Source organism: Lepisosteus platostomus, chromosome 19, assembly GCF_059453375.1.
Source record: "Lepisosteus platostomus isolate fLepPlt1 chromosome 19, fLepPlt1.hap1, whole genome shotgun sequence".
NCBI classification, from domain to species: domain Eukaryota; kingdom Metazoa; phylum Chordata; class Actinopteri; order Semionotiformes; family Lepisosteidae; genus Lepisosteus; species Lepisosteus platostomus.
Genome location: NC_142629.1, coordinates 6,763,969 through 6,782,917, shown reverse-complemented (window position 1 = coordinate 6,782,917; position 18,949 = coordinate 6,763,969). Strand labels below are relative to the sequence as shown.

General features: G+C 44.2%; 1 protein-coding gene across 8 annotated transcripts in view; it reads right to left on the bottom strand.

The window, feature by feature from the left end:
- LOC148645028 (unconventional myosin-XV-like) overlaps positions 1-18,949 on the bottom strand; it is a 94,184-nt gene that overhangs the window by 6,368 nt on the left and 68,867 nt on the right. For 6 of the 8 annotated variants that reach the window (XM_088612504.1, XM_088612506.1, XM_088612507.1 and 3 more), the window contains exons 37-58: positions 17,333-17,506; positions 16,935-17,019; positions 15,687-15,843; positions 14,986-15,079; positions 14,344-14,494; positions 12,730-12,845; positions 12,230-12,289; positions 11,985-12,060; positions 10,521-10,636; positions 9,287-9,405; positions 7,626-7,767; positions 7,134-7,245; positions 6,935-7,009; positions 6,015-6,220; positions 4,306-4,448; positions 4,140-4,212; positions 3,571-3,643; positions 3,254-3,327; positions 2,666-2,748; positions 1,695-1,825; positions 1,282-1,376; positions 696-773 (exon numbers count right to left, since the gene is read on the bottom strand). In XM_088612504.1, the coding sequence (XP_088468630.1) occupies positions 696-773; positions 1,282-1,376; positions 1,695-1,825; positions 2,666-2,748; positions 3,254-3,327; positions 3,571-3,643; positions 4,140-4,212; positions 4,306-4,448; positions 6,015-6,220; positions 6,935-7,009; positions 7,134-7,245; positions 7,626-7,767; positions 9,287-9,405; positions 10,521-10,636; positions 11,985-12,060; positions 12,230-12,289; positions 12,730-12,845; positions 14,344-14,494; positions 14,986-15,079; positions 15,687-15,843; positions 16,935-17,019; positions 17,333-17,506 (2,433 nt within the window). The remainder of the gene's footprint in view (positions 1-695; positions 774-1,281; positions 1,377-1,694; positions 1,826-2,665; positions 2,749-3,253; positions 3,328-3,570; positions 3,644-4,139; positions 4,213-4,305; positions 4,449-6,014; positions 6,221-6,934; positions 7,010-7,133; positions 7,246-7,625; positions 7,768-9,286; positions 9,406-10,520; positions 10,637-11,984; positions 12,061-12,229; positions 12,290-12,729; positions 12,846-14,343; positions 14,495-14,985; positions 15,080-15,686; positions 15,844-16,934; positions 17,020-17,332; positions 17,507-18,949) is intronic. The other 2 variants (XM_088612505.1, XM_088612511.1) reach the window with 2 other exon arrangements.

Sequence of the window (18,949 nt, the reverse complement as noted above, 5' to 3'; positions counted from 1 at the left end):
TAAAACATAATTACAATATAAAGAGGAGACCGTGGATGGTGGTACTAAGAAAAGCAGAGGGGTGAAGAATGGAACCAATTCAGTAAAGGCTTTTCTGAAGAAGAGGGTTCTGAGTCTGGATTTGAAGGAGTTTAGAGAAGGTGACTCTCTGATATCCTTGGGGAGAGAGTTCAGGAGCTTGGGGGCATAACAGGAGAAGGCCCTGTCACCCACAGAGTGTAGACGGGCTTGGGGGACAGTTAGGAGACCAGAATTAGAAGAGCGAAGGTTGTGAGGTGGGGAGTAGGGCGATCATAGTTCAGACAGGTACTGAGATGCCAAGCCATGCAGAGCCTTATAGGTGAGCATGAGGATTTTAAAGTCTACACGGAATTTGACCGGAAGCCAGTGCAAGGACTCCAGGATAGGAGTAATGTGAACACTTTATTTTCACAGTTATTTTGTAAACTTTCTTCAATCCAAAACAAAATGCAGCCTCTGACCAGCCCAGTTATTAAGTTTCCAAAACGATCAGAGCTGCCCCTGAACCTTATCACATTTCATTCCTCCTCTGCTAATGAGTGTCGTCACACCAGCCTTTCACAATACTTTCTTTTTCCTTTACAATGTCACAGAACGCTGCACATGTGCTGCCAGGAGTGTCTGCACTTCCGTTATCTTTCTCTCCGCAATGTGTCCTAGGATGGGAGACTTACTGAGCACGTTTTGATCTTCAGGTGTCGCTCGATTCCTCCAGGAAGTAGAAACAACTGCCTCTTGGAGCTTCTCCCAGCCTACGGAAGTCAAGAGCAGCGCTGATCATCACATGGAGCCACACATTCCTGGATCAAATCAAAACTTCAAACCAGCAGGCAATCTGAGTTACAAACTGAGCACCCTGTCGCCAGGTTTCTAAGATATACAGTATAAACAAGAAGCATCTGGCAAACCAAACTGTCACACTTAAGAAGGTAATACTTTTGATTTCATTGTTGGGGGTTCTTGAAGTAAAACAGACAAGGATCTTTTGTTCAAGTCTTTTCTGGTGTATGTTTTCATTTGGCAGAGGCAGGAAGGACATGGCTTAGATATTACAGCCTTTACACACTAAAAATCATTAGTTTAGGCTTTTAACCAGGATGAAATCTTACCCCACTATGAAGCTTCTCCAAATAATTCCCTCTTTTTATTGACTGTAAGTGAATACTAGGACTCTGAACATTAATAAGCCTCAGTCCTAAATTCTGCCAGCAGTCTGCACCTGGAACTGTGATTGAAATGCGTGTTTCCCAGAATACTGACCACCATGGCCTTAAGCTCCATGCCACTGGGAAACTGGCTCCGGCCTCCAAACTGGAACGTCTTCCTTAGGTTTTGTTCACAAGCTTTAGCAATTCCTGTCAGCACAAGCAAAATCTATGAGTAGCATCTACTTATTTTTTTTACATTATTTATTCAAGAGAAGACACTGTATTCCTCAACGGAGAAAGTCTAAATCACTAAATCCGTGGAAAATGCATCAATGATTTAATTATCAAAAAACAATTTCTTTCATTAACAGGAAGTGCAGGCTATATTAAAAAAAAAGGATTATAGAAATGTTGGAGAAAGGGTATATTTGATACTGTACAGATACAACAGACTCTGTTCACTAACTCTGCAATAGAAATGAAAAGGGATTATAGAACTAAGAAACGCCGGTTCAGGCAACATGCCTTGGAAATGCAGCCCCGGGCTCCTGCAGACGTCCTGCAGGAACTTTAGCAGGTAGTGCTTCAGCACCTCCGAGCAGCGGTTGTAGGCAGTGAGAATGTACAGCAGCCTCCACCCCCTCTGGCAGCTGTCCCTGGAGAGCACAAAGCAACACAGCCTCTTTCACACTGAGCCCCTTATTGTAACACCAACCGCTAAGACTAAAGACCAAAAGGCTTTGTCTCGTTTGTAGTCTTAAGTTAACAATCAGCCTATTATCAGGTCGGGTGGGTAGCTGCGTCAGCATGTGTAGGCTGCAAAGGAAAGAAAAAACAACGTTTCGGCCGTGGAGCCTTCTTCAGGTGTGAAGGCTGAAGAAGGCTCCACGACCGAAACGTTGGGTTTTCTTTCTTCTCTTTTCAGCATGGAACACACCTATTACTTGTTCCTTTGCATCATATATACAGTACTATGCTTGTATACCCTTTATACTTTATACCCTGTCCTCTCCACATAAAATATGCCTGTACTATAGTTCCCTCTACAATAAGCCTCTACTACAGCTCCCTCTACACTAACTCTTCACATTAGGATGCGTCATATAGCCCTCTCCCATTACACTGTCACTACAACAGTCTGGAGCTGCCAAATAAATCATTAAAGCAAGAACAAGTGATCCTTGTTAGCTTTAACTGAGAAATGTACAATGCCTGCCTTCCAAATGCCATCCCTGACATAGTTTCATCTATTTTTATTTATTGTACAACTGAAACATTCATTGGGGATAGCCTCGTGCACCTAATCTACTTTCTTACTGCTATAGTATCTCTCTTCTTCTGTCAAGTGGGCACTGGAATGGTGGTCCACAGGCCATTGACGAACCACCTATGGGTCCCAGTATAAGCAGAGCAAGATGAATGAGGTGCCCATGTACAGTACAAGAAATAGTGTTTTCCGTCACTGTAGGTGGTGCAGACAATGAGGACTGCCTTACGTTTTGGAGCTGGTGTTGGAGGTGACCTGCTTGATGACCTGGCAGTACGCCTCATCCTTCAAAAGCCCGTACTCTCCACAGAGCTGCAAAACAGCGGCCATAGAGTTCACAGGCTGCCCCGGAACAGCAGTGGTACTGCATGGTCAAATGAATGTTGCATGGATTCTGTACACAGGAATTTAAATACTTGAAAAGAACAGCTCCAAGGATGTCAGATCAGATCACTTTATTGGCCATGTACAATTTCTTGCATTAGGAATTTGTCTTTTCGCATACCCCAGCCTGCTCTCCATGAGACACACAGACAGGGAGAGAAGCTGGGGGTCAGAGCACTGGGTCAGCCATTTATACAGTACAGCGCCCCTGGAGCAGTTGGGGTTAAGGGCCTTGCTCAGGGGCCCAACGGAGTAGGATTCCCCTGGGAGCCACAGGATTCGAACCGGCAACCTTCCAGCCACAGACGCAGATCCTGAGCCACAGAGCCACAGCTCTACCTTCAATGTGATGTGATGATTTTGCTTATAGAGCAAAAATCTGGCGCAGAAGCCAGAAAGGATATACCAGTCAGGCAGGGGGTCTAGTCTGTACCTTCAGAATGGTGCAGACAACATCCTGCTCGGTTTGACCTTTCAGAGGGTAATCGCCCATGAACTTCATCACAGCTACACACAAAAAGGTAAAAAACAGTCCAATGTTATTGATTTACAAAATAACAGCCATCCTCATAGTCATACATAGTGAATTTAGCCTGAACAGTTATAAGGAACTAGACAGATAATGTACAATTCTAAATGGTGTATGCTTTACATAGAATATTTTCTAAAGCTTGCTGTGAATTCCTGAAAACGAAACTTTCAATTAAACATTGAAATGCTCAACGATTATTGCCAACTGTACACACTCACCCAGGAAAACCTCTGCAGCAACTTTGTTCATGCCTTCGTCACTGAAGTCTATTAAAGACTCTTGAATCGGAGACTGCGTCAGGAATAAAGACAACAACGTGACAGGGCAGTCCAGTGACAAAGGCGGTGGGGGTCAAAGGTCAAAGACAATTCACCACAGAAATAGAATGGACAATCTCCTGACAAGGCCAGGCTTTAGGGAAGTTAACTTTTTAAAACAGAACTGCTGAAAACAGTTTACCACACCTCTTTCAGACATTTTACCATCTGCATTTAAAGTGTTTTTTAATATCAAAAAGTTTCTTTTCTTATTTATAGATGTTAAGTTCCTTGGTTATAGGATGGGAATTAATTGGGGGAGAATTCTTTTCACTTATTCTTCCTGTCCACGGCATTTGTGTGAGATGACTATACAGCTCTGAAGAGCTGTTCTAGTCCCACGGAGTTTGTGTTTGTAATTGTTTAGTAGCTGAGAGCACTTTTCTATAATGTACTTTATGCAGCTTGCCATTAGATAGGGATAAAAGTTTATAAGCAGTGTGTACTGTGTATGTTCATGCAATCCTTACCTTAGTGTATTTCACCATTTCAGCAGGGTCTCTGGAATCTTTGCCTTTCTTTGACTTCTGTTTGTAGGATTCTCTGGAACCCATAAAAAAATAGATTTTTTTCTCCATTATAAACTGGTTTAAAAGTGGAAGAGCCTGAGGAATGCATCCATTTGTCCTGACTGACCTCTTTTTCCTCTGGGCTTCCCTGAAGTACTTCTTGGCAAACTCGACCATGGTGTATTGACTGTCCTGCAGTATTCGCTCATCGATCTCCACAGCTGCGTATTCCCCTTGGGCCTCAGCATACTCGCTGCTGGCAGGAGACAGCTGGAGAGAGCACCCGGCACGAGGCCATTAGAGCACATAGACGCTAACACACATTATACTGGCTTCTTCAGCCGACTCTCCTGGCTTCTCGTAACTCCCTCTGCTACCAATCAACTGCATCTGCATTCTGCTCTTGACCAGAGCCTCAAATCACATTCCTGATGGTTGGGGGGTGTTCAAACTTTAATTCTCAGGAGCTCCGGTGTCTCGATTGACCAGATTTATTTGCTCAATTGGAAATATTTTGTTTCCAATTTTTTTTATATTTAAGAAAAGAACTGATGCATTTAATTCATGGAACAGTAAGCACAAGGCCTAGACAAGGGTGTTCATCTTGGTCGAATGATTAAACCCATGATGAAAACGAAAAGGGGGTTGGAACAAACAACTAAAGACACCGCTAACCACCCAGGAAAAGAGCTGAAACCTCCACTTTAGATGCAAACCGTGGTTCACAGTTCAGTACAGAGGTAGTTCTTAACAGCAAATCAAAACTGCTTTCGGGTCCGATACTGGCAGGTTTCATGCAGGGATGAAGTAGGACACATATAACACATATAAGCACGTGTTCAAGGCTAGATAGCGTAAGTACAGTACTTATATGTATGGAACAATTATTGCAATATGTTAACTAACCTCTGTATTGTATCCATCTGTAGCTCTGTATTTGTATGTTAGCTCTGTGTCGGTCACCAAACTAACTCAAGGTCTGTTAAAGTATAATAAGAACTGACTTTCTAAAAACAAAAGTCATTGATCTGCTCCTAAAAAAAGTTATTTAGAGAAGGAGTGCTCAAGTTCAAAGAACAAGATGTAAACCAACTGATTGTAAAACAAACCAAACTGTCACAGACTACACGAGACTATACTGTACAAGAAGGGTTAGACAACATCAGCAGTGTGTCTGTTCTTCGGGGCGGTGAGCTACTGAGCTTAATAAAGGCTGTATGTGCACAAGGCTGTCTCCTGCCCTTCTGTTGAAGAACTTCACGAGACTATACTGTACAAGAAGGGTTAGACAACATCAGCAGTGTGTCTGTTCTTCGGGGCGGTGAGCTACTGAGCTTAATAAAGGCTGTATGTGCACAAGGCTGTCTCCTGCCCTTCTGTTGAAGAACTTCTCACAACGTGGGAGAAAATCAGATTACTGTGCTTCTGGCTGTAGTGAGAGCCAAGCCCCGAGCCCCAGGAGCCATGCACCGAGCTCCAAGACCTGAGCTCCGAGACCCGAGATCCGAGACCCGAGCCCCGAGATCCGAGATCCGAGATCCGAGATCCGAGATCCGAAATCCGAGATCCGAGATCCGAGATCCGAGACCTGTGCACCAACCCCTGAGACCCATGCACTGAGCTCTGAGACCCATGCACCGAGCTCTGAGACCCATGCACCGAGCTCTGAGACCTGAGACCCGACACCCAAAACCCGAGACCCATGCACCGAGCACCGAGCCCCGAGACTCGTGCACCGAGCTACGAGACCCAAGACCTGTGCACTGAGCTCCGAGATCCGTGCACCAAGACCCGAGACCCAAGACCCGAGATCTGAGACCCGGGAGTGGACGGTACCTCGATGCTGCGGTCCAGCTCGTGGGCGGCGGCTGCGGACGCCACAGCTACGGCCACGGCTGCCGAAGCCGCCACCCGGCCCTGCTTGTCCTTGGGCTCCTCCTTCTTGTCCACGGGCAGGTTGATGAAGTCGGGGGCGGCCACCGGCTGGACGTACTCCGCCGGGAATATCCCCGACCTGCCGTGGATCGCTCCAAACTTCCAGCCTTTTCACAAATAAACACATTTCACTCCAGACGTGCAAAGAGAAGAAAGGGGAAACAGACCACAAGAAGTGACACTTCATGCAACTCGGCGTCACAAGGGAATTCATTTCATGGTTCCAACACTCCAGTGGGCTCGTTCTTTCACTGGGATGTGAGAGCTATTCATCATAAATATTCACTCTAATGATGCACAGCTTCTGGGACTCTGTACTAATGTGCCTCGTGTCATGACAGCCCTGACATCAACAGCAAACCAAACAGTGAACCACATATGGACTCAGAGGTGCCCTTAGTTGGAGTATGTTTATTAAAAAGCAGTGAGCATAAAGCTACATTTTCATAGTTCGTCTAAAAAGCATTTCTAAAGTAAGTTGTGAAGTAGCCCTCATTCTTTGAGAATTGCATTTGTTATAAAGATATTCCGATGGACTTTACTCCATGTTGCAGCTTAAATATCTTAAATAATTAGTTCTTCTTACTCGTGATTCAGATGTTTTTAGGTTGAGGAGCTTCCCAACCAAAATGATAGAGGAAGACGTGTTACAGTACAACCTTAAAGAACTCGAATAACATTTTGCTTGGACTCATCTGCATAAGTCAATAACATGTACGAGTGTTTGCATCCGTCTGTGCAATGAAACTAGGCAAATCTTTAAGACGCATCCAATTAAAAGTATAAAAGTCAACCCATGCTAACACGGCACACAGACCCACCAAAGTCAGGTGTGCCTTTCTTTAACTCCTCCAAGTTCATCACCTTCTTTCTCACGATGCAGCCATAGAAGTGGCCTGTGAAACAGTGCGTGTTAAGACATGACATTTCACACAGTGCTCGTGATGTAGGCACGGCAGCCACACTCTCTGGTTTAATGGCTAGGGAGGGACTGGAGATGAAACTGTAGTTAGAGCTCACCTGCCTCCAGACCTTCCATTGGCTGCAAACGGATGATGTCACCCTTATGGAAGCTCAGCAGAGTCCGGTCATCTGTAACGTAATTTCTCACGGCAACCACATAGTCAGAATCCTGGACCAAGGAAGGTGAAAATGAACTCTACCGTATCTTGAAAGATGCAGTTTGGACCTTTTATTCATGTACGCCCAATTAGAGTTTCGATTAGAGTTTCCATACTCACAGGCTGTAGTCATTTCTATTCCAGCATTAAGGAAATTCATTAACAACTGATTACAGACATTTAAAGTGATATACAGTATGCTGTGTTAATCAATCATGTTCTTATAATTTATAAATTAATTAATAAATTAATAAATGCCATATACCTCTGTTTCTCTTGTCAGCATGATGTATTAGATAGCAACACTTTCAATAAATAGAGTCATGAATTGTTTCCTTTTCACAATCAAATCAGCTTATGCTCTCTCTTCATATAAGGTATATTCTCTCACCTTCTTCAGCTCTTTGATGAAGTAGTCAATCATAGATTTGACCTGAAGAGCTTTGGATGAAAAGAGAATCAACTTTTCGTTCGTCAGGTTGAACTCCAGCATGTTCTTTGACGGGATTGTGACAAACATGATGTCAGTGTAGCTGGGAGAAAACAAACAAACACGTGAGACAAATAAGCTGACAACGGACATCTGCTTTCTGTTGCGTCTTGGAGTCAAGGCCTAACTGGTGGTGAGACTGAGACAATTCACGTATGGTATTAGGAACATCTCACACTTGACAGGTACTGAGATTGGACTATGGCCACACATGGGCACCTCCAGCTTCCGAGCCATACAGTGCCACTCCACATGAAGAGGAGAATTCCACTATGCCAAAAGGCCAGGCCTCCTGCTAAGAGATACACCAGATTCCATGGGAGTGGCCACCTCTCTGCTTTTGAAACTTTGCAGGAGTAAAGAATTATTTCCAAAGAAATTACCTTCTATGAGATTCAAACATTGTGCATTTATCATTCTGTAGAGTATATCCAGTGGTAACTCTCTGGTCCACTTAAAGGGGAACTGCAGTCCCAGTTTCCCAGAACGGTTATTAAATCTTGGTAACAAAATACATTTTATTGATGTTATCGCAACACATTAAGCACAAAATCGTGAACTTTGTGAAAGTACTGCATAGTCTCCATTTTGTTGTAGACCACTGGTCCCGCTGCATGCGAGAGCAAGAGTTCCCACCAATTGCAATGAGATGCTGCTCTTCCTGCTCACTAGTCACTGTACTGACTAATGTAATGTGATGTACGAGTGAATAAGTACAGGTTGTGCAGCAGACATTTCATCTCAGAAATGTTCCCACGTGATCTGCACGCAGGGTAAACAAGATTTGGTTCAACCCACCAAATGGAGACTGGTGTGCCGACAAGCGGACCCTGCTGATGTGGGATTAACGCTAGGAAAGAGAGATTTCTATTGGATTAAAAGAGATGTATTCGCAATGTAATAAAGCCACTTCGCCTCAGTGGAATTTTGTCTATTTTGTGATGTAAATTAGAGGTTTTCACATAATCGTGAACATTTTACTTTCATAGTGGTTTGAAGCACACTCATCAATGCCGATTCCAATTCTGTCTAACCCCGAAATCTAAAAATAATAATAACAATTAATAATTGCTAGCAATTTTCTGGACACTCCACTCAAAGCGCTTTGCAGGTAATGGGGACTCCCCTCCACCACCACCAGTGTGTAGCCCCCACCTGGATGATGCGACGGCAGCCATAGTGCACCAGAACGCTCCCCACACACCAGCTATCAGTGGGGAGGATAGCAGAGTGATGAAGCCAATTCATAGATGGGGATTATCAGGAGTGTCCCCATCACTGTACTGGGGCATCAGGACCCACATGGACCACAGAGTGAGCACCCCCTGCTGGCCCCACTAACACCTCTACTAGCAGCAACCTTGGTTTTTCCCAGGAGGTCTCCCATCCAGGTACTGACCAGGCTCACATCTGCTGAGCTTCAGTGGGTTGCCAGTTGTGAGTTGCATATAAAAATAGCGCTGCAGTTCCCCTCTACACTAGTTTTGGGTGCTACTGTATGTGTTTCCAGAGCACAGGATGAGCATGCTGTCTCAGTAAGGCCTGTGGCTGGGTGGGCCTACCTGTAGGCCCTCAGGACTCTGAAGTGCTCTGGGGCAGAGGCACTGCTCTTCATCATCTTCAGCAGCTTGATCCCGCTGTGTGAAACCGACAGTATCTGAACACCCGTGCCAACGCTGCCCTGTGTCAGAAGAGGAGGTAAAACAGGGGTGTGATCCAATCCACAATGCCTGCCCATTTCTTTACATTTATTTCCATCATTGAACAAAAGAGATTATATTCACATGCAGGCAAAAATCGATTTCAAATTCCAATAAGACAAAACTAAATCCAGATGTAATTATGCTAAGGTATTAGAAAAATACAAATATCTGTCATGCATGTAAACAGCACATTAGAGAGGCAATGGGTTTCCATTCCTGGTCACGGAAGCCCACCTACCAGTTGGTTTTCATTCCACCTGAGCTTAAACACCTTATTGAACTAAGACATTGCTTAACAGAGTAAATTCAACTTCCTTTTCTACTCAAATGTTTGGGATCTTATTTTGCGCTTGAAATGCAACAGTTAAGTTCAATTGTGAAACTGAGAGCTGGGCAGGAACAAAACCCAGCAGGTGTGTGTGGGTCTGAGGTAGGGCCCGGTACTATGGTCTGAATTACCCAACTTTCCATTTCTGTCACAATCTTAAGAGAACATTTTCATTAGATTCTGCCAATCTCCATCTCGAAGACCAAATTTGGGGAAGCTCATTGAAAGGGTTCTCCTTCAGTAATCTTTAATAATTCCCCCAGTCTATTTTGGTGACTGCTTTCTCCTTAGAGGGTCCAGGTGAACTGAACACTCACCCAGGTGGCACAGGGCTACACCTTGAATGAGATACAAGCCCAGCACAGCAATTTAGAGACAGAGATTAACCTGCATATCTTTTAACTGTTGGAGGAAACCAGCCCGGTCATAGAAAACTCACATAAAACACAGGGCATTTATATCCCTGTAATCTCCACACAGACAGAGCCAGATTTGACTGCAGGACCTCGGAGCTGTGAAATGATGGCATTACTACGCTGCCATACATGAAAGGTTATTTAATACATCAAACATTATATTACCTTATATGTTGTGCCTCGTGTTATGTTCTGTTGTGTGCTTCCCCAGGGCCTCCTTGTAAACGGCACTGGGTTTCAATGAGCGAATCACTTTCATCCCATCATCCATCCATCGATTCACTCATCCACCCACTCATCCATTCATCCACCCATCCACCTGTCTGTCCATCAGGGCAAGGGGACTCACGGTGGCTGGGAAGAGGCGTGAGAAGTAGATTTCCCAGGAGTCTCTGGCCATGGTGACGATTCTCTTCTTCACACTCTCGTCCTTCACCACTGATCCAGGCTCAACCCCTTCCTCCGCTGTGTGTCAAACAATCAGACCAGACATGCAGCTTAGAGCTCTGAGTACCTCGGGGACTGGGAAAGTGCAGGGGAGACAGATTTCCAGTGCAACTCCAGTGTGACTTTATGCACAGGAGACCCTGACACACAGACCATGGAAGAGGAAGAGATTTTCTTCCTCTTTACTTTAAAGCGTCTGCTCTTTCCATTGCCTGCAACTGTTAACATCGTTAACACTTTACTGGAATGGGACTGCACAAGCCCATCATAACTTCTTCATAAAAACTGCATAGCCTGACATAAAAACATACACAAAAACGAATGGCAAAACCAGATTGAACATAAATATAACAGGAGCACTTTTTGTCAATTAATAATAATTGCTTACACTTATATAGCGCTTTTCTGGACACTCCACTCAACAGGAGTGTCCTGTTTTACAGTGCTTTACAGGTAATGGGGATCCCCTCCACCACCACCGATGTGGAGCATCCACCTGGATGATGCGTCGGCAGCCATAGTGCGCCAGAACGCTCACCACACATCAGCTATCAGTGGGGAGGAGAGCAGAGTAATTTAGCCAATTCATAGATGGGGATTATTAGGAGGCCATGATTGGTAAGGGCCAATGGCAAATTTGGCCAGGACGCCGGGGTTACACCCCTACTCTTTTCGAGAAATGCTCTGGGATTTTTAATGACCACAGAGAGTCAGGACCTCGGTTTTACATCTCATCCGAAGGACGGCGCCTGTTTACAGTATAATGTCCCCATCACTATACTGGGGCATTAGGACCCACACAGACCACAGGGTGAGCGCCCCCTGCTGGCCCCACTAACACCTCTTCCAGCAGCAACCTTAGTTTTTCCCAGGAGGTCTCCCATCCAGGTACTGACCAGGCTCTCACCTGCTGAGCTTCAGTGGGCTGTCAGTTGTAAGTTGCAGGGTGATATGGCTGCTGGCATAACCAATTCTCAAGTGGTTATAAGCAGGCTCTTGTAGCGTCTTCTGTCATTTTCAGCTTACTTCTCTTTACATGCAGTTTTGCTTTTACTGTAACGTTTGGCTAAAACTATATCTTGTTATAAGCCATTATAAATAAATACAGAAAGTGCCTGCAATGTCATTTGCACAAATGGTTGTAAAAAATCATGCATTTTGTTGTACTGTGTTGTGTAGTTTTTTATGGAGGTGTTTTATATGCCTCAAATAAAGCAATAGATTTAATTCTTAACTAAACCATAAAGTTTTTAATCTTGTTTGATTACCTTTAGGGCTGAAGCCTAAGTTCTTTTTGTTACCAAGCATTATGTAAAATACATATATGCAAAAACGTTTTTGTCTCCAAAATAAACAGAAATCTTACCAAACAATGCCTTCATCTTCAGTCTCTCCTCCTTTGTAATTCGAATGCATGCATCTGAAAAGGTGTCACTGACAATCTACAATAAAGCAAATTACCACATAATTTCAAGGTTACATGAGAGAACTGGAGAAAAAAAAACACTTTTATTGACCTCTATGCTGAATGTGTAAATCATATATGGAATGCTCTTTACACTTACTCAGAAAGGTAAAGATCATATTCGACATGTCTGCCAACAAGCATACCTGTGTAAATATGAGATCCAACACTAATGGATTGTTTATGCTATCCTTGGGGTAAAAAACCTGCAAGCGAAGGAATAGACAGTTATCATAGCAGTATAAATCAATACATATAAATCATTATGTCAGAATTAGTGCCTGACAAGAACCAAGAGATCAGATCTATTCCTAACAGAATACAAGTAGGAATATGCATCTGAATATGTGGATGAATCCAACTCTAATCCTCAAATCCTAAAATGTCCATATTTTAAGGATTGCTAGAAAATGTTCTGGATTATGGCATTTAAAGTTTGCAATTGAAGGCCATGACTCATGAGTTAGGATTAAAAAAACAACAACTGAATGCCTACCATCCAATAAATTTAAATGTAGCTATTGTTAATAAATATGTTATTTTTTGAAGAGCGTTACAATCCTGCATTAAAAAAACCCATTGGCTCTCCTGGTCTCCTTGTTATGTCATGTAAAACTTCCTAGGGGACAACAACTTGGGACCCCACCTCCTTCCGGACGTAGATCTTCCAGGACACGTTGGTATAGGTGAAGTGCTCGTCACTGCTCATCCTGTGTAACTGCGTTTGGATTTTCTCAGCCTCCACTGGCAGCTCCCGGAAAACTGTGTGCCAGAAGAATCATTGACGTTCAAGTAGATGGGATGGTGAAGGAAGACGAAGAGAAAAACAAATGTGCAAGACGTGACACATTGACATCTCAAACAAACGAGCTCGAAGGGCAGAATGACCCCTCGTTTGCAACAGTTTTTTTGAAAACAAAATTGGAAACTGATTATTTCCCTTTCAAAAGCACCTCCAATTTAAGACTGGATAAGACTGCTCGATTCTAGTGGTGCTCAGCCATTTCTGTGTTGCCACCTATGCTTAGTTTCTCATAGGGCTTGCCACTCCTGGTCCTGGAGGAAACACACCAATACAGTAGGATTCATCCAAACTGTCTGACATTTAAACATGTTGAAAGTTGCTTTTTAACTATCCCATTTCAAGAGCAAAATACAATCTCAAACATTTTCTGTGGAACAATATTGGAAATATTCCAATCAAGCAGCTTGTAAGTTCAATGAAGGCTTTAACTAGGTAACTATGCCAGGCTGGAAAGAACACCAGCAGCTGTGTGGTCCTACTGTCACACTCCAGCTGGAAGTGGCCCATAGCCTGTGGTTGCCAGCATTGTCATGAGCCCTTCTCTGTCCACTCAGCTGGTGAGGACAAGATCAGGGTGTGAAACCAGCTGCCTATCAATCAGGTAGCCAACCATCTATTTAATCATCCAATTAATTAGCAGTGTTTAAGGCTTACTTTGCTGTAGGGCCTGCGAACTCTCATTGAGTCAGCGAAACGACAGCATGTCTAACTCCTTCTGAACTCGCCGCTACTTCTCCCTACAGCCAGAGTTTGGCTACAGCCGGAGTTTGAATACAACCGGAATTTGGCACCTTTCAAAGCTGCTAGCCAGACCTACGGCATCACTTCTGAGCAGCTTCACTCCTACCAAACTCGGCCTCTGGCACCTCACCCCAGGCAGCCCTCTGGCCATCTTTCAGGACCGACCTGCCCGCCTGCAAACCTTCTTCCTTTCGGCTCCTCTCGGCTTCCACCATTAACGCTCGAAGCCCTGTGCTTGGACTCTCCGAAATCCAGCGCTGCCCTGCAGGTACGTGCAGTGTAACACTGGCATGACCAGGACTGGGAACCTCTGGCTTAGCTCATAGTTGACACTACTGATATTTCCCAGACCCGGTCATTTCTGCACCATAGGGCCCAACCTGCTCAATGAATAAGAGCCTATACCGACTAAGCCACTCGAGAGCCGAACTCTGTGTTGTCATGAGCTGGCCTAGCTGTGCTGCTCTGAATGACCTAGGTACAACAGGATGGGTGCATAGCTTGTTCCATATTTCTACAACTCTTCTGTTAAAGAAGTGCCTCTGTTCTTGGCTTTTAATGCACTTCTATATACAGTAGTTTCCCCTTGTGACTTCTGCCCTGTGGCTCATGTCTTGCCGTTGCTTCTGAAGCAGTTCACAGAGGAGACTAGGGAGTTTGAGTCGATGGATCTTAGGTTGTTTAACCAAAGCTCTCTTCCCTGTCTGCACCCACCCACTGGGGCTCTGGGGCTCCGGAAGGACCCCGCTGGCATCGGAGGTGCAGCTCTCATCGCTTTGGTGCTACCGGCTGGCTTCATGTTGGCAGTGCCCTCCTGGTATCCCTTCTCCTTGGTACCATAGGGGGCAGCAGGAACAGAACTTTTCTGGGATTCAATGGTGACGAGAGATGCAACGTAAACTACAGTACAGTGGACACAGATGTTTAAAGGACACTCAGTAAAGGAACATAGCATGAAGGAACCACTCTACAACTGAAACATTCTTTGTTTGAGTCTGAAAAAGGAAGAGGAAGATTAAAATGAAGATTAAATGGATAAAAAGAGGACCTAAAAGAAATTCCATCACAAAAATATGTCTGACACTACACCACAAGGGATCAGGTAGTCAGAAGCTCAGAGACAAGCATGTATTGGATGTAGATTACCCAGTTAGATTAAATACATTTTCATAGGGTCTTTTTGGGACGTTACATTGGACTACAGAAGGAGGCTACCAGGTTGCTACAAGCAGTGACAGAACTATAATGTCTATGAGAGGCTTAAGCATTGGAAACTAATCTGAGTGCGCACTCATGCCTCCTAGCAAACGCTTCTCTAATTATTGGGCTGCTCCTACTTAGTTATGATGTCAGTACCTGAGGGGTGTAAGAAGTCAGTTGTCCTTTTAAGATCATTAAGGCCTCATCATGTGGGTCTTTCTTCTTCGTAAACACTTTCCCACCTTCCCTCCTATGACATCAAGGCAAAGCAGAGACAAGTTCTTAACTAGTAACTCAGCCATCATGCTATCAGTCAACATGGCCCAACGTGAGCAGCCTATGAAGAAATGTGTTGCAACAAATTTGAAACCTTGCATTTACAAACCAGGGAGCCATTCTAAGCCACTATATAGAACATTTTTTTGCAGGCATTCTCCATTTTTAACTTTTTTTGACGTAAGCAACGTCTATTCCTTTTGTTCCTTCCTGGGAAAAATATTTTTGGCATGAGTCTTCTGGATTTAAACATATTTAAAAAGGCATTTGGGATCTTTGATAGTACAATGGGCTGCGACCTGTTCGAAACTTGAAAAGGAAGGGATTCAGAAAACCTATTGGAAATATTATCACTAATAAAACCTAACCTACTACTATTATTATTACAGCTATGTTCAAAGGCTGTGTATCACTATGGCATTTAAGGCAGTGCTAGGGCTGTATAAATCCTTTGTTTATAATGGTCATCACTAAAAATTATTATTATTACAAAACATTCTGGAATTTGTAGCACAATCCAAGACAAGCAGCTACATCATGCTCAATGAGAATTCTGAATGTGCCCATCACAGTGCACTGACCTGGCTGGCTCTGTGCTCCTGGCTGGACTGGGGTACTGATACTGTCTGATGATGTCTTTGATGTTGTGGCTGGGTTCCAGGTGCTCCGAGTTGGTTATAGTGTACCGCACCAGCTCCTCTGCGGGGACCCCACGGGTTTGGGACGAGGCAGGAGCTGCTAATGACGGGGGAAAAAAAACAACTCGCTCACGCAAATGCCTGAACTCACAAGAAAATCGGTTGATTTTTAAATGAGAAAAAACGCTGTATTATTTTTTTTGTAAGCAGTCTGTGTTTGCAATGAAAGAATCTTAATTTAAAAAAAAAACATAATAAGTTTGTATCCTAAAGTAGACCTGCTGGCTTTTCTCCAGCTCAACTCTCAGGTACACAATTGGATCCCTTAATAGGATTACATTGATATGCATTACTGTTTTAAACATACTGGATGTTGAAATAGTTCAAGCTGGGAGCTGTGTCAGCATGTGTAGGCGGCAAAGGAACAAATAAAGGTGTATTCCATGCTGAAAAGAGAGAAAAGTAACATGACATTTCGGCTGTGGAGCCTTCTTTGGGTGTCTAAAAAGAAGGCTCTACAGCCAAAATGTCGTGTTTCTTTTCTTCTCTTTTCAGTATGGAATAAACCCTTACTCGTTCGATATTGGAGGTTGCCTTTTACTTAAATCCCAAACTTCTGAGCAGAAAAACAAGAACAAACATTATTCTTAAGGCGTCAATGAGGTATTTAAGCTCAGCTGGAATGAACACCACCAGCAAGAGCATCAGGATTAGAAACCCTTTGTAACGAACAGTTCTTTCCGGACCCTATGCGGACGACACAATCCGAAGAAGTGGGAAACACAGGGGGGCATGTCCAAAGTGCGCTGGTGCACGGGGAAGGTGTGGCCGAGGTAATCCAGAAGTAATCCATAGAGGGTATCCAAAAACACAAGAATAAGTCCATAGCCAGGAGATCCATCCAAACAAAGAATAAAAACCATGAACCGGGTCGGAACCGGCGGACAGGGAACGGGAACAGAGATTAAAACCTCAACGGGACCAGGCGCTTTCAGGTCCCGGACTCGCACGGTGCGGAAACCAGATGCAGAGCCAGGATGAACGTCAGCGCCTGGCTTTTAAGGTGGGCTGGGAAAAGGGGTCAGGTGCACAGAATTAAGTCTAAAGTGAAAGGGCTGGAGCACCCTTAAGGAGGGGGGACTATAATCATGACACCCTTGCCCTATAAGAGGTCACGCTGAGCCCACGTACCTGATTTCTGATAGGCAGGCCTTTCCCTCTTCATAGCCGGGGCAGGAATTGGCTTATGGGTATGGCTGCTTCGTGGTGGTTTGCTCTGCAGAAATAAAAGCTGGGAGTTTTGTGTATTCCTAACAGATTTCAAATACTGAGGTTGGCCAACCTTCTTAACACGTTTTTCTAAACCATTCCAAACACTAGAATCATGAGGATCGAAGGGCCTAGTTCCCCACTTCCTCAGAGGAAATACCTGAAAGTCAGCAACCACTGATCTTACTGCGTATTTTGGAAAATGCTCTGTCAGGATGTCCTAGAGGTGAAGAGCTCCTTCACCTGAAGGGGGTCCGATGGGAACTGGAGCCTGGAGAGTTATCGGAAGCCAGTGCACAGCTCCGGTGTCACAGACTCACCGGAGTAGGCACAGAAGCCCGGGGCAGGGGGGCGATACTGGCACCGGAACGTGGCTGGAACACTGGGCTGGAGGGGTGACTGGAGATGGGGCTGGTCGCTGTGCTGGTGACCGGACTAGCAGCACTGCTCATCTGCTGCTGGAGAGCCATGGCCTGCATTGTCATCTGCTGGGCCTGCGAAGTACACACACATGCACACACACATGAACAAAACATGCACACACATGCATACACAAACACACGAATATACACATGAACAAACACGCCCACACGCACACACATGCATGGTCAGTGTTCTTGGAATTCTTCACTTTGGTGCTGCTTCATTTAAATACTGAACATTTAAGTTGGGGATTGTCAGACCTGTCATTTTCATTGTGCTTCGTCACAAATTTAAATGTATAGAAGGTCTTTTATATAGACTTATAAAGGTCTTTGCAGCTTTGATTACAAAATCTTGATGAATTCTATCCAGTATATGTTCTCAGTGGAAAGTCTAACAGATTAATGTAAGATTAATAAAATAAGTGGTGAATAGTCAACAGGGATTTAGAAAAGGTAGGACGTGCTTAAACAACAACAGTAATGGATACACACAGTGCATATGATATAGCATAATTCGATTTTTTAGAAGGTTTTTTTATAAAGTTCTTCAGAGAAGATAAGTTCTCAAATTACAGGTGGTAGGCATTCAGGGAATCACCTGTGTTTGAGATTGAGAATTGGTTAATAAATATAAAACTAAGAGCACAGACGAGGGGTGAGGAAATTAGTGGAGTACCACAGGGATCTGTGCTAGGCTCCTCACTGCTTTTCCCAATTCTTCAATTATCTTGATTCTGGTATGGTAAGTGATCTACTTACATTTGCATATGATACCATATTAGGATATTTAGCACTATAGAAGCAATTTAATAAAAAAGATTTTTATAAAATTCAAGACTGCACAAACTCTTAGAAAATGATTAAATGTAGTCTGATAAAGGGCTTTGCAAGTAATAATAATAATAATTTAATAATTGCTTACACTTATATAGCGCTTTTCTGGACACTCCACTCAAAGCACTTTACAGGTAATGGGGACTCCCCTCCACCACCACCAATGTGCAGCATCCACCTGGATGATGCGACGGCAGCCATTGTGCGCCAGAACGCTCACCACACATCAGCTATCAGTGGGGAGGAGAGCAGAGTAATGTAGCCAATTCATAGAGGGGGATTATTAGGAGGCCATGATTGGTAAGGGCCAATTGGAAATTTGGCCAGGACACCGGGGTTACACCCCTACTCTTTTCGAGAAACGCCCTGGGATTTTTAATGACCACAGAGAGTCAGGACCTCGGTTTTACGTCTCATCCGAAGGACGGCGCCTGTTTACAGTATAGTGTCCCCCATCACTATACTGGGGCATTAGGACCCACACAGACCGCAGGGTGAGCACCCCCTGCTGGCCCCACTAACACCTCTTCCAGCAGCAACCTTAGTTTTTCCCAGGAGGTCTCCCATCCAGGTACTGACCAGGCTCACACCTGCTGAGCTTCTGTGGGCTGCCAAATGTGATAGGCAGTAGGTAGCAGTAAAAATAAAATGGGAAACACAGAGCTAGGAGAGGCTACA